The sequence below is a fragment of the Delphinus delphis genome, chromosome 6 (assembly GCF_949987515.2).
Source record: "Delphinus delphis chromosome 6, mDelDel1.2, whole genome shotgun sequence".
In the NCBI taxonomy this organism is placed as follows: domain Eukaryota; kingdom Metazoa; phylum Chordata; class Mammalia; order Artiodactyla; family Delphinidae; genus Delphinus; species Delphinus delphis.
Window position 1 is genome coordinate 5002444 of NC_082688.1, and position 11568 is coordinate 5014011.

The following is an 11568-nucleotide window of genomic DNA, read 5'->3' on the forward strand; positions in this document are numbered from 1 at the left end:
TCACCATGGGACAGTAGTTCTAAACAATGTCAGTGACAAAATACTCCTCCCTGGAAAGAATATTTTGTTGGTCTCAGTTCTAAAACCATTGCTGTGGTGCTCATTTCCTGTGCTCCCAGAAAGCCAGCAAGGACTTCATTCTTGTGGCAGAAGACTGGAAGCATTCTCTCCTGGGATTAGGACCAGCCCCAGAGAAAAGACCAACAGACGTACAGAAATATCAGGGTTTCCTCAATGAACGTACCCAGGCAAACAAACCTCCCCCACACGCTCAGAACTTGTAACCATCTTTCGAGGCCCCTGCTCTACTGTATCAACGGGGACAGGGATGATCCACCTTAGATGGGAAGAAAAAAATCTCATCGAAAGAGACAGAAATAAACAAATGGGAAGAGTAACCATGAGGAAACAGAGGTGATGCAGGTATTCTGAAGCTCTGATGTCGTCTATCCCTTCCAAGAATCCATAAATTCAATCACACGAGAGAAAAACCTCAGACAAACCACAGCTGGGCGGTCGGGGGGGGGGGGGCTCTGCAAAGCATCTTGATGTCTTTACTTTTCACGGTTAAAATTTTCATTTGGTTCTTTTAAAATCTGCATGTTTTTCATAATGTCTTTTCCGTGGTGATGCACTCTATTCCATGTGCTTTCTCTTCAAATGGCTTTTAAAACTTTTTCTTGGAAAATAATTTCAAGCTCAGAGACAAGCTGCAAGAATGGGACAAATGAGCCAACAACGCCTTTTCCAGCGCATTTTTTGCCAGGACAGAATCCAGTCCAGGATTATGTGTTGCATTTAGTTGCCATGTTTTCAAACAGTTTTATAGACCTGGTTTTAAATCCTTTTCAAATCACTGTCGTTTTTTAGATGCGATTCAGCCCATTTGCCACACCTGCTGACTGCTGCACAGTAGGGGGGTTTCCTCGTGGCCTTCAGCAACATCATGATTTCATGGTCAGCAGGAGTTAACTGCTAAAGGCACCGTGTGTGTACCGCACGTGTGCCCTGGGGTATGAGGCAGGTGGCTTCTATGGTGGATTCTAAGGAGGTCACTGGCTTGGACCATCTTTTATTTCTCCACTTGGGGTTTCTGCACCATGTAGGTGGCCCACGTGCTGTCAGGCCCAGCGTTCCACTTTCTGGGAGAGGACTCTACTCAGAGCCATTGGGGTAGCAGTTTGCTTCAGTTTCACAAAAGCACAGACCCTTTCAGGCTCGCACGGAACGCAGAGGGCCAGTCCCACAACCCTGCTGCTGTGCGTGGGGCTGTGGCTTTGACTCCCGCCCCCCCAAGGCACAATCTGCTCCCAGCTCCTTTATGGGCACACGGCAACGAGGACCTTCTTCTCTCAAGGGCCTGGATACCATATTTACCTTTCTTGTCTTGGAACGGGACGATGATGCACTCCTCCGTGTCTGGAGCGTGTTATCTGTGCAAATACTCTAGCTCAGCTATCTTGACTGGAGGTCCATTTGCGGCCGCAAGCCTTAGGCGAGCCATGTAATCTCTCTGCTCCTCAATTTCCCCATCAGGAAAATGGGCTTGTTAAAGTAAAAAACAAACGAAGACCAGCCTTGAAAGTTGCCTGAGCAGACAAAACCAGTTTTGTAACCGAGCAGGACCCTACGGGGCCTTCCCGAAGAAGACCACCCCACACACACCCTAACCCCGCCATGTCCTCCACCTGCGTCTTGGCTGTAGAAAAACGTTAGCTTCCTAGGCCTTCCCCAAGTTCCAAAGAGCAAATTTAATCAGAGAAGTGAGAAAATGCAGAAAGGAAAACAGTCAAGCAAAACAAAATAATAGTTTAGCCATTAAACAAAGTCAAGGACCTTTAGTTCCTCCTCAAGGGTTACAGTTAATATTCTGAGCCACGTCCTTCGAGCTGTTTTGCAGATACTGAAAGCCTGACCAGGTGGAAGAAGTTAACTGCATGCTGCCCACAAGCACGTAGACCCCAGACCGGTTGGAACCAGAAGGCTGACGATGTTGACTCCTGATGACCTCACCACTAACCCATCAGAAGAATGTCCACCAGCTGATCACACACCCCACAGCCCCCCTCCCTCACCCTGTCTTTAAAAACCTTCCCTGAAAGCCATTGGAGAGTTTGGGCCTTTGAAGCACTAGCTGCTCTGGACTCCTTGCTTGGCACCTGCAGTAAATAAAGGCTTTATTTTCCTTCACCGCAACCCAGTGTCAGGAGATTGGCTTTACTGTGTGCAGGCAAACAGACCCCGGTTCAGTTCGGTGACGGTTTACCTGTACACATAAAGTTTAATTTAGCTTATTTTGCAAGAGTAACTTGACCGGGGTCATTCCTTCCTTCTGCCTCTGGAAATCATAAGCACAACTGAAACTGTTTCCCCAAACTGGTATGAGGTAACCAATTCCCTATCATTTAAGAAAATCCTAATATTAGAACCAATCATGGTGAAGAATAAACAGTCACTGCCTCCTCACTATACGAACTGCTTTATAACAACGTACCCCGAGGCTTAGTCCATGTTTTGAGAGCTCTTGTTTCAAGAACTGTCTTTTGCACAATCGACTTTCACTAATGGCCACTTTGGTTATTTATGGGTTTACTCCTATTTCTGCCCTTTTGACGGATTGTGTGAGACTTTACTGCTATTCAAGATATGTAACCAAACCTTGTTTAACTTTGCACTATCTAGCCATGGCCATATCAGACCAGAAAAGCAAACACTAGAATACAAAACCACGGTCTTCCCTGGGTGAGGGGTTACAGCTGATTTTAGTTTTATTTGTGTGTGTGTTTGTGCCTATGCATTTTCTGCAATGAGCATGGGTTACACCGTGATTGGGAAAATAGCAACAAATACTCTTAAAACGACGGGCACCTGGTCAGCTCTTTAAGTGCTGAGCGCCAGCTTGTGTTCAACAAAAGCTTAAAGACCTGAGGGGAATGAACGGACATTTTTGCAGGCGGTGGGGCTGGCTAAGGGGATTGGGGGAGGGGGGCCATGTTGGAAAGCTGTGTTGCCTGTGCTCCTGTGAACTTGACCTGGTGGGGGGATGGTACAGATGGGAGCAGAGAATCCCAGCATTCTGCCTCACCTGGTTCTGAGAAAGCCAAACCTATGAGTCTCAACCCCATTGCTCATTCAGCAACAACAGGTGCTTCCTGTGCGTGGCAGAGAGATTCGGCAGCACAAGCCAGCCACCGCCCTGCCCTCATAGCGCTCAGCTCTAGGGACAAACATCAAGCCCATGACTGCAGAATCTGCTACATAATTGCAACTGTGTTCCATGCTTTCCAGGGCTGCAGAGAACACTGACAGGGGCTAGCCTGGTCCAGCTGGGGAGGGGCCGGAGCATCCTCGGGGTAGGGATGGTGGGAAGAGTCAGCCAGGCACAGGGTAGAGTGGAGGGTCTAGGAGGGTGTCTGGGCCTGGGGCCTGGTGGGAGCGTGTAGGGTTAGATGAGAAGGGGTTGGGCATTGGCTGGTGCGCATGGGAAAGATGGGCTCCCTTTGCTATCCCTAAGAAGTGGCAGGCCTTGGGGGGAAGCCCCCAGATGCCACAGCATCAAGAATACAAAAAGTAGGGCTTCCCTGGTGGCGCAGTGGTTGAGAGTCCGCCTGCCGATGCAGGGGACACGGGTTCGTGCCCCGGTCCGGGAAGATCCCACATGCCGCGGAGTGGCTGGAGAGGCCACAACAGTGAGAGGCCCGCATACCGCAAAAAAAAAAAGAATACAAAAAATAACGGGAATTCCCTGGTGGTCCAGTGGTTAGGACTCCGCGCTTTCACTGCCGAGGGCCCGGGTTCAATCCCTGGTCGGGGAACTGAGATCCCGTAAGCCGCGTGGCATGGCCCACCCCCAGAAAAAAGTGTCAGCATTAAAAACGAAAAGAATACAGAAAATAAGAAAATATAATTAATATAATTGGCCCCGTGAGGCACGGATGCCAAATAGACAAATACACAAATGAAGAAAACACGTAGCAGGCACCCAGCACCCGCTCTGGGCCAGGCCTTACACCAGGCCCTTTGCGTGCCTTCCGGCATGGGAGCCTCACCGCGGTATTTCCCTGCTGAGAGTTTAGCTAAGCTACTCCATGGTATTGCCGCCCTGGCATCCAGTTTGTTTGGCGAAGCGGCCTGCAGAAGCCTCACGCTGACAGTACGTCCCTTCATACACGCGCATGCCCTAGACAGCAGCCTGTGGAGTCACCAGCCAACGTATGCGCCTGTGCTCAACGGTCTCCCCTGCCTGTATGCCTTATGCGCCCCTGAGATAAGGCCCCCGTGCAACTTACCAAAACCCCACTCATTCGGCTTGAATTAACCAATCCAGCCCTAGCCTGGGAACCCCAGAGCACTCCACCCACAGACCCTGATAAAGGAATATGCCCCAAGGCCTGCCTCTGTCTGCACACTGCCTTGACCTCTTGTGTGGCCCCTTGAGACATGCCGTGTACCTCCTCCAAGACCTGTGAGTAATAAACTTCTCTACTTCGGTTTCTCTTGTGGTCTGTTGTTGAATCTCTGCCCACCATCAGATTCCTCAAGCTCTACTCACACGTGTTAATTTCATGAAGTCACAACACTTCCCCCATAACATCTGGGAAGTAAGGAAACACCATGACCACATCACTGCCTGAGGTCACTCGGCAGAGGCAAGGTTTGAACCCAACTCTAAACCCAGAGCCAAGTGCCTAAACTCGCCTCCCCCGAGGTGAATGTGTGAACGGCCCTCCCTATTTTGAGCTTCTGCGTAAGTTCCTCTCAGGCAGGGGGTGGCTTTCTCATGCCCATCCAGCCGCTCCTTCCTCAGCTTCCCTCTGTCCAGGTCCACAGGGCTCAGGAGGCCCAAGTTCCCTTGTACCCTCTCCCCCCCCATCAGAAGAACCATCCTGTAACCCTTCCTGAGGTGGGTTAAGGCCTCTGAAGTGGCGTAAACAGTGACTTCGCCAGACGTCTGCGCATTAGCCTCTCCTGCATCATATTTCAACGTCATCAAATATTCATGGAGTGCTCACGATGCATTAGGAGCTAGACCTGCAAAGAGAGACCTGATGCCTTGGGGAAACATGCAGTTGGAACAGGTCGGTGTTTGCCTCCTCTGTGCCGGGTACTGGGGGTACAGGTGGAATCCAGCAGACAGGGCCTCTGTCTTCTTGGCTCACACCCTGTCTAATGCTGAGTCTAAAAAGTCATTCCATGACTTCTGCCCACCACGTCCTGGGAAGGTTGAGGAGGCCAGGAACTTGTGCTGGAGGCAGCACTGAGGCTCTAGCGGGGAAATGGGTGGGTGACACGGTCAGGGCAGTGTCAGGAAACTCAGGTGGCCAGCGTGGAGGCTGGGCTGGAGTGGGGGTGAGTCGAGGCGGCGCTAAGGTTGTGCCCAGGCAAGAGGCGTGGGAGCCGGGAGGTGGAGGCAGGGGCGGGGCACAAGGGGCAGGTGCATAGGTGACAGCGCGCTCTCGGGGTGACCGCACGCGAGGAGGCTGAACCCGTTCCAGCTTCCGACCCGGGTCACAGGGCTCAGGAGTCTGACTTGCCGGTGCGGGCGCTGGCCCACGTCCCCACCCCGGTCCTGCAGTCCCGGGGGATCATTGCGACAGCCCCAGTCAGAGGAGGTGTATCTGGAGGGAACCTTCCCGGAGGCCGCCCGGCGTCTGGAGACTCCTGCAGCCAGTTGCGATATTGAGTTGTTTCTGTCCTTTGCAGCAAAAAAAAAACCGGGCAGCGTCGCAGCCGGTCCAGCTGCCTCCGCAGCCTCCCGGAGCACCGGCCCAGCCCACGCATGCGCGGCGCCCACAGCCGCCAGGGACTACAACTCTCGCGGTGCCCCGCGCGCGCCTGCACCCCTGCTCCCACCGCGCCGCTCGCCTCCCGGAAGTGGGGCTCCGGGGGGGCGTCTCCGACCTTTGCGCTGGGGCGGGCCGGCAGGTTTGGGGGAGGCTGCGTGAGCTGGGAAGCCGATGCGGGCGAGCGGCGCTGGAGATGGCTTCGGCTGGAGGCGGCGACTGCGAGGGCGCCGCGCACGAGGCCGACCGTCCTCACCAGCGGCCCTTCTTGATCGGGGTGAGCGGCGGTACCGCGAGCGGCAAGGTAAGGGGCTGGGCGGCGAGGCGGGGCCTGAGTGTCACGCTGGCCCCCTGGGACTCCGGCCTCCGTCCGGAGACAGACCCCAGCCCCTGGCTGCCGAGGTGCCCCCTCCCGGGCGTGGGCTGCGGCCACGGCTGGCCAAGCTTAGGCCGGGGTGCAGGCGGGGAGCGGGGAGCGGGGCGCTGGACCCCGGGCCCCCCCCGCAAGCCTCCCGCTGGCCTGGCCTCTCGTGGCCTCCAGGTCCGCGCTGCCCCTGCCAGTGCCCCGAGGCCTTCCCGCCAAGCGCAGCCCCACCCGTCACTGGCTGGGCTGTCACTGGCCGGCCCGTTGGAGCTCGGGGGTCAGGGTGAGCGTCTCCAGGCGGGGATCCTGTTTGTGTGTTCCCAGTCAACTGTGTGCGAGAAGATCATGGAGCTGCTGGGACAGAATGAAGTAGACCACCGGCAGCGGAAGTTGGTCATCCTGAGTCAAGACAGGTTCTATAAGGTCCTGACCACGGAACAGAAGGCCAAGGCCTTGAAGGGACAGTACAATTTCGACCATCCAGGTAGAGACCCTGAGGGTGGGGAGGGAGTGGGGAAGGAGGGCAGACCACGGAGACTGGGTCCAGGGTTGGACCTGGACAGCAGGAGACCTAAGCGGTTCCATGAAATCACGCAGATAACCCGCGGTGGAGCGTCTTTCCCGCGCTCTCTGGGCCCTGGGTGGCCCTGCCGGAGCTCCAGGCTCCCCTGGAGCCAGTCAGGGAGTCTGCGCCTCAGAAGGGCCTTCAGAACCACTTCTCTGCCACGACTATGGTCACGGAGAACGCCATGCGTCTTCCCATGTTAAGGGTCCTCTGCACAGACCGCATCCACTGTGGCCTTTCATTCCGCCACCTGCCCTGGGGCAGAGTCCTCGAGAGGCCAGCAGTGGAAGCAGTGGGTAAACAAGAACCAGAGGCCTTGAAGCTCTGTTTCCTGGTCTGGTCGGGGGCCGGGGGAACAGGTGGAGATGGGGTGGATGAGGAGGAACAGCCAGGCTGCCCCTCCCTGCTGCTACTAGAAGATTCCACCCAGTGGCTGGCTCCCATGTTCATTCCTTTCCAGGGGACACATGGGAAGAAGGTCTGAGAAGCGTCAGTCTGTGTTATTTCCCAGAAATAGAGAGAAGCAGACGCCTAGCCCACCTACCTCCCAGGGCTGGCCGATCCCTGGGTGGTGGCACTGCCCAAGGGCAGCGAGGACAGGTCCACCCTGTGGTTTGCAGAGGGCCCTGCAAATGTAAACTGTAGGGGGCAGCTCCCAGTCCAGCTGTTCCTTAGGGTCACTGGTAGCAGCAGCACCCAGCTGTGCTGACCCCAAGGCAGAGCGAGTCCCCTGCGGTCCCCAGCACCAGGACACAGGCTTGTCTTGCCTTTTGTTCCATCCCTGCAGATGCTTTTGATAACGATTTGATGCACAGAACTCTGAAAAACATTGTGGAGGGCAAAACAGTCGAGGTCCCAATCTATGATTTTGTGACCCACTCAAGGTGAGCAGGTGGTTCCTGGGAGGAGAGGGCTGTGCGCTGGGGGCTGGTGAGGACACCCCCCCGCCACCACGATCTGTCCCCAGCACGGAGTCCACACCCGCGGACTGAAGCTGACGGCGGGCCCCTTCCTGGTCTCACCCTGCAGGTTAGCGGAGACCACGGTGGTCTACCCCGCAGACGTGGTCCTGTTCGAGGGCATCCTGGTCTTCTACAGCCAGGAGATCCGGGACATGTTCCACCTGCGACTCTTTGTGGACACTGACCCTGATGTCAGGCTGTCGCGAAGAGGTAAGGCGGACACGGGCCTCTCTGCCCCTGGCCGGCCCGGCCACGGGTCCCGGGGGTCTGAAGGTCCCCACCCTGCTCCTGTCGCCACAGTTCTCCGGGACGTGCACCGTGGCCGGGAGCTGGAGCAGATCCTGACACAGTACACCACCTTCGTCAAGCCGGCCTTCGAGGAGTTCTGCCTGCCGGTACCGCCTTCCGCTTGCTTGGGGACCTCCTTTTCTCCCTTTTCAGAAGGACCCCCGGTGCCCCGTTCTGTGAGAGCCAAGCCATGGATGGACGTGGTCTGCTGTATAAATGGAGAAGTTAGCTTCTTGTACCCACGTTCCCGAGGAGCCGTTCTCAGCTGTGAATGTGTCCTCTGTTCTCCCCATCACCCCTTCCCCACTGCCTCCTCCTCGCCGGCCGGCCCCTCCCCGCAGGCTTCACCCCTGGCACCGGCACCGCCTCCCTCCTGGCCTGTCTGCATTTCTCCAGGGCGCTGCTTCTCCCCTGACCCACACTGTGCATTTCCTCCCCGCCTTAGAACGGTGGCCTCCACAGGGGCAGGGATTTTTGTCTGTTGGCTGCCAAAGTGGTGTCTGGCACACAGTAGGTGCTCAGAAACTTCATCCCTGCCGTGTGTTTCTCTGGGCTGCCTTTGGCTGGCACTGGAAGGCTGGCCGGCCTATAGAGGAGGAATTCACTGCTTGTGGCCATCTGTCTTCCTCCATCTCACAGTCTTCACTGTCACTAGATAGGACTTGCGTAAGGATTTAAAGGGGAATTGAACAATATTTTGCTTCTTAAAGGGAAAAATGAGGCACAAAGGAATTAGAACCAGGATTCCTGCTTTAGATAAACAGGACGAAGGAGTTCTGTTTCTGCTATTTCAAGAAAACCTTTTTTATTTTACATTCATGTTCTCTGAAGTTTCTGGAAAGTGATCAGAAAAGTAAATTGACTGTTTTGCAGTCTCTCTTATTTACAGAAAGACATTTGGCAAAGTAGGTCGTTTACGGAAAAACTCCAGACTCCAGATGTGACCGGGTGCCCCTGGGTGGAAGCAGGCCCACTCTGGGCCGGACCCTCCGTCGCTCCCTCCCCTTTACCTGTAGCCACACAGCGAGCTGACGAGCTGGCCGTGTGCCCCGCGTCCCCGAAGGGAAGACCTTCCTCAGCTCTGCTGGGCTCCACCCCCCTGCCCCCCGCAGCCCACTGTCCACAGCCCCACGGGAGGCAGCCCTGGCCCTCTCGTGCTCACGTCTCCCGTGGGTCTCCACTGCCTGCAGACACAGCTGCCCCAGGACTTGGCTAATCTGTGTGACAGGCCTCCTTGGCCCACATCCACACGCTGGCGACACTCAGCGGTCTGCAGGGCTGTCTCTGGGCCCAGACCGTTTCCTCCCTTGCCTCCCTCCGCTGCTTCAGATTCGGCGCCCTCAGCAGCATCTGGTTGGGGTCCCTCCTCGGTGGTGCCACAGGGTGCCCAACAGGGAGTGAGTTCCTCGGCGTGGGAGCAGATGAGGGGCGGGGAAGGAAGGGGAGCAGGTCCTCGCGTGCAGCGCAGCCCTGCTGTCACAGGGTCAAGAACCCTGTGTGTAGTGGGAGGGTGCCCCACTTCACTCGGCCCAGAGAACCAGGTGGTCAGCACAGAGAACTGGCCCCTATAGCAGTGCTCATGAGAGACAAGCATCTCAGAGACGCTGGGAGACAAGTGCTGTTAGAGCTTGTCTCAGCTCAGCTTCCCTCACTTCTGGGGTCACCGTCTCTCACCTGGTTGACAGATACCCTGAATCCCTGCCCCCCCATCTGCCATGACGGGCCCGGGCTTGCTTCCCTGCATCTAGCCCCAAGCAAGCTGAAACCATCTGGGGGACAGATCCTTACGAGACTTTCCTTTTCTTGCCTTGCAGACCAAGAAGTACGCTGATGTGATAATCCCTCGAGGGGTTGACAATATGGGTAAGGACCAGGCCTGCCGGCTGCCCCCACTCCTCCCAGGACCAGGAGGCAGGCACTGCCCATCCTGTCGTGGTTACTGAGACACCCCCAGCGCGTGAGGCCTGTCTGTGTACATCTGGGGCACAGGTTTCAAATGTACTTGGAAAAACAGTTAACACATTGTACACGTTAAACTGACACAATGCATTATGTAATTATATCTCCGGGAAGCTGGTGGGAAAAAAAATATATATATATGGAAAACTGACAGGGAGTCACTCATTAGCAGAAGGTATCTTAACCAGAGTTAGTTAACAGAAACCCTCGCCGACCGAGCCAGGTAGGTTTTATTGTGCTCAGGCCCCAGCGTGCACTTGTCTGTCTGCTGAGACTCAGCGCCACACAGATGCTTCAGTGAGGAAAACTGTGTGCTTCACCAGTAACGCCAGGTTGGCGCTGGGCGGGCATCGCTCCCGGCGTGTCGCGATGGAGAGTGGGGGCAGCTGACCCAGCTCTGTCTGTCTCTGCTGCAGTGGCCATCAACCTTATCGTGCAGCACATCCAAGACATCCTCAACGGCGACATCTGCAAGTGGCATCGCGGAGGGTCCAACGGGCGCAGCTACAAGAGGACGTTTCCTGAGCCGGGAGACCACCCCGCAGTGCTGACCTCTGGCAAACGGTCGCACCTGGAGTCCAGCAGCAGGCCCCACTGAGGAGTGGGGTGCTCAGCTCCCGCGGGTCCAGAGATGCCCCCCTGCCCCTGAACACACAACCGTGGCCGGGGTGGTGCTGGAGTCCAGGCGTCCCTCGCTAATTCAGGAAACCTGGACGAGTTATTCAGACTGGGTCTGACAGGATGTCTGCAGGCAGCCCTGACCTTTCCACCCGCTTCCTCACATCACAGAGGCTTAAAGGTCTCTTTAGTTACTGAGAAACGCCACAGAACGTGTGGTGAGCGAGTCACATATTTGGGGAACGTTGAAGAAATAGCCCGGACGCTGTGATTTTGACGGTGAACCCACGGCAAGAGAGACTAGTATGATCTGGTTCACACACGTGTAACTGAAAAGTGTGAAGAGGTAACTCTCTTCCTTTTTATGTGTTATACAACCACATGTTTTCTGTTGTAGTCCGTCTCCTGACACCATGCTCGCTGTGACCTAGTAACCCAATATCATGACCCACCAGCAGGGTTGTGCTCCTGGTACACACTGACCTGGTACACCAGGGGCCATAGACAGGCTTCCTTCCTTCCGGCCTGTGCTCGGAAGGCAGAGCCAGGAGGGAGCCCTGGGGAGCAAGCTTTTCCTTAACCAGCACCAAGCACAGGCGGGGCCCCCGCTTGCCCAGCCCGAGTCCGCCTGCTTGGGGGTCTGCCTTCCGGCGGGCACAGCATCCTCACGCAGGCCTACTCAGGGCCCCTGAGCCCAGGCTGCTGTCTGGACAGGTCTTTCCTGGTGTCGCCCTCGGCCAGGTCAAGGGCACGTCACCTCCAGTCAAGGCGTGTGTGGACCAGAGAGGCGTGAGCAGATGCCGCGGCCCAAAGGTGGCCGGTCTCCTGTGCTCACGCAGCGTCCGCGCCTCACAATCAGTCATGGTCTTGTCCTCGTTTGTCCTCCCTCCCACGTGGCTGTTTCTGTAAAAGCCACCAGCTGTCGAGTTCTAACTGTAGTTACACAGAGACATCAGTTGAGCTCAGCTGAGCACGGTGGCTGGTTTCTGATGACTGTGAAAGTTTTGTCAAACTTACTGTGCCCTTTCG

At 56.0% G+C, this 11568-nt stretch overlaps 1 protein-coding gene across 1 annotated transcript; it reads left to right on the plus strand.

The window, feature by feature from the left end:
• Window positions 1-5870: 5870 nt before the first annotated feature.
• Window positions 5871-11567, plus strand: UCK1 (uridine-cytidine kinase 1). Its single transcript, XM_060013924.1, has 7 exons — window positions 5871-6087; window positions 6472-6631; window positions 7500-7596; window positions 7742-7884; window positions 7975-8069; window positions 9777-9825; window positions 10338-11567. The coding sequence occupies exons 1-7, from the start codon at window positions 5980-5982 to the stop codon at window positions 10517-10519; spliced, it is 834 nt and encodes a 277-aa protein (XP_059869907.1). The 5' UTR covers window positions 5871-5979; the 3' UTR covers window positions 10520-11567.
• The last annotated feature ends 1 nt before the right edge of the window (window position 11568 follows it).

What these genes read in the sequence shown, in the direction of transcription:
- UCK1 (XM_060013924.1), top strand. Translation starts at nt 5,980, where the DNA reads ATGGCTTCGGCTGGAGGCGGCGACTGCGAGGGCGCCGCGCACGAGGCC. An exon ending in GCGGTACCGCGAGCGGCAAG is followed by an intron (nt 6,088 to 6,471) that starts GTAAGGGGCTGG and finishes GTGTGTTCCCAG; the next exon opens with TCAACTGTGTGCGAGAAGAT. An exon ending in TCGAGGAGTTCTGCCTGCCG is followed by an intron (nt 8,070 to 9,776) that starts GTACCGCCTTCC and finishes CTTGCCTTGCAG; the next exon opens with ACCAAGAAGTACGCTGATGT.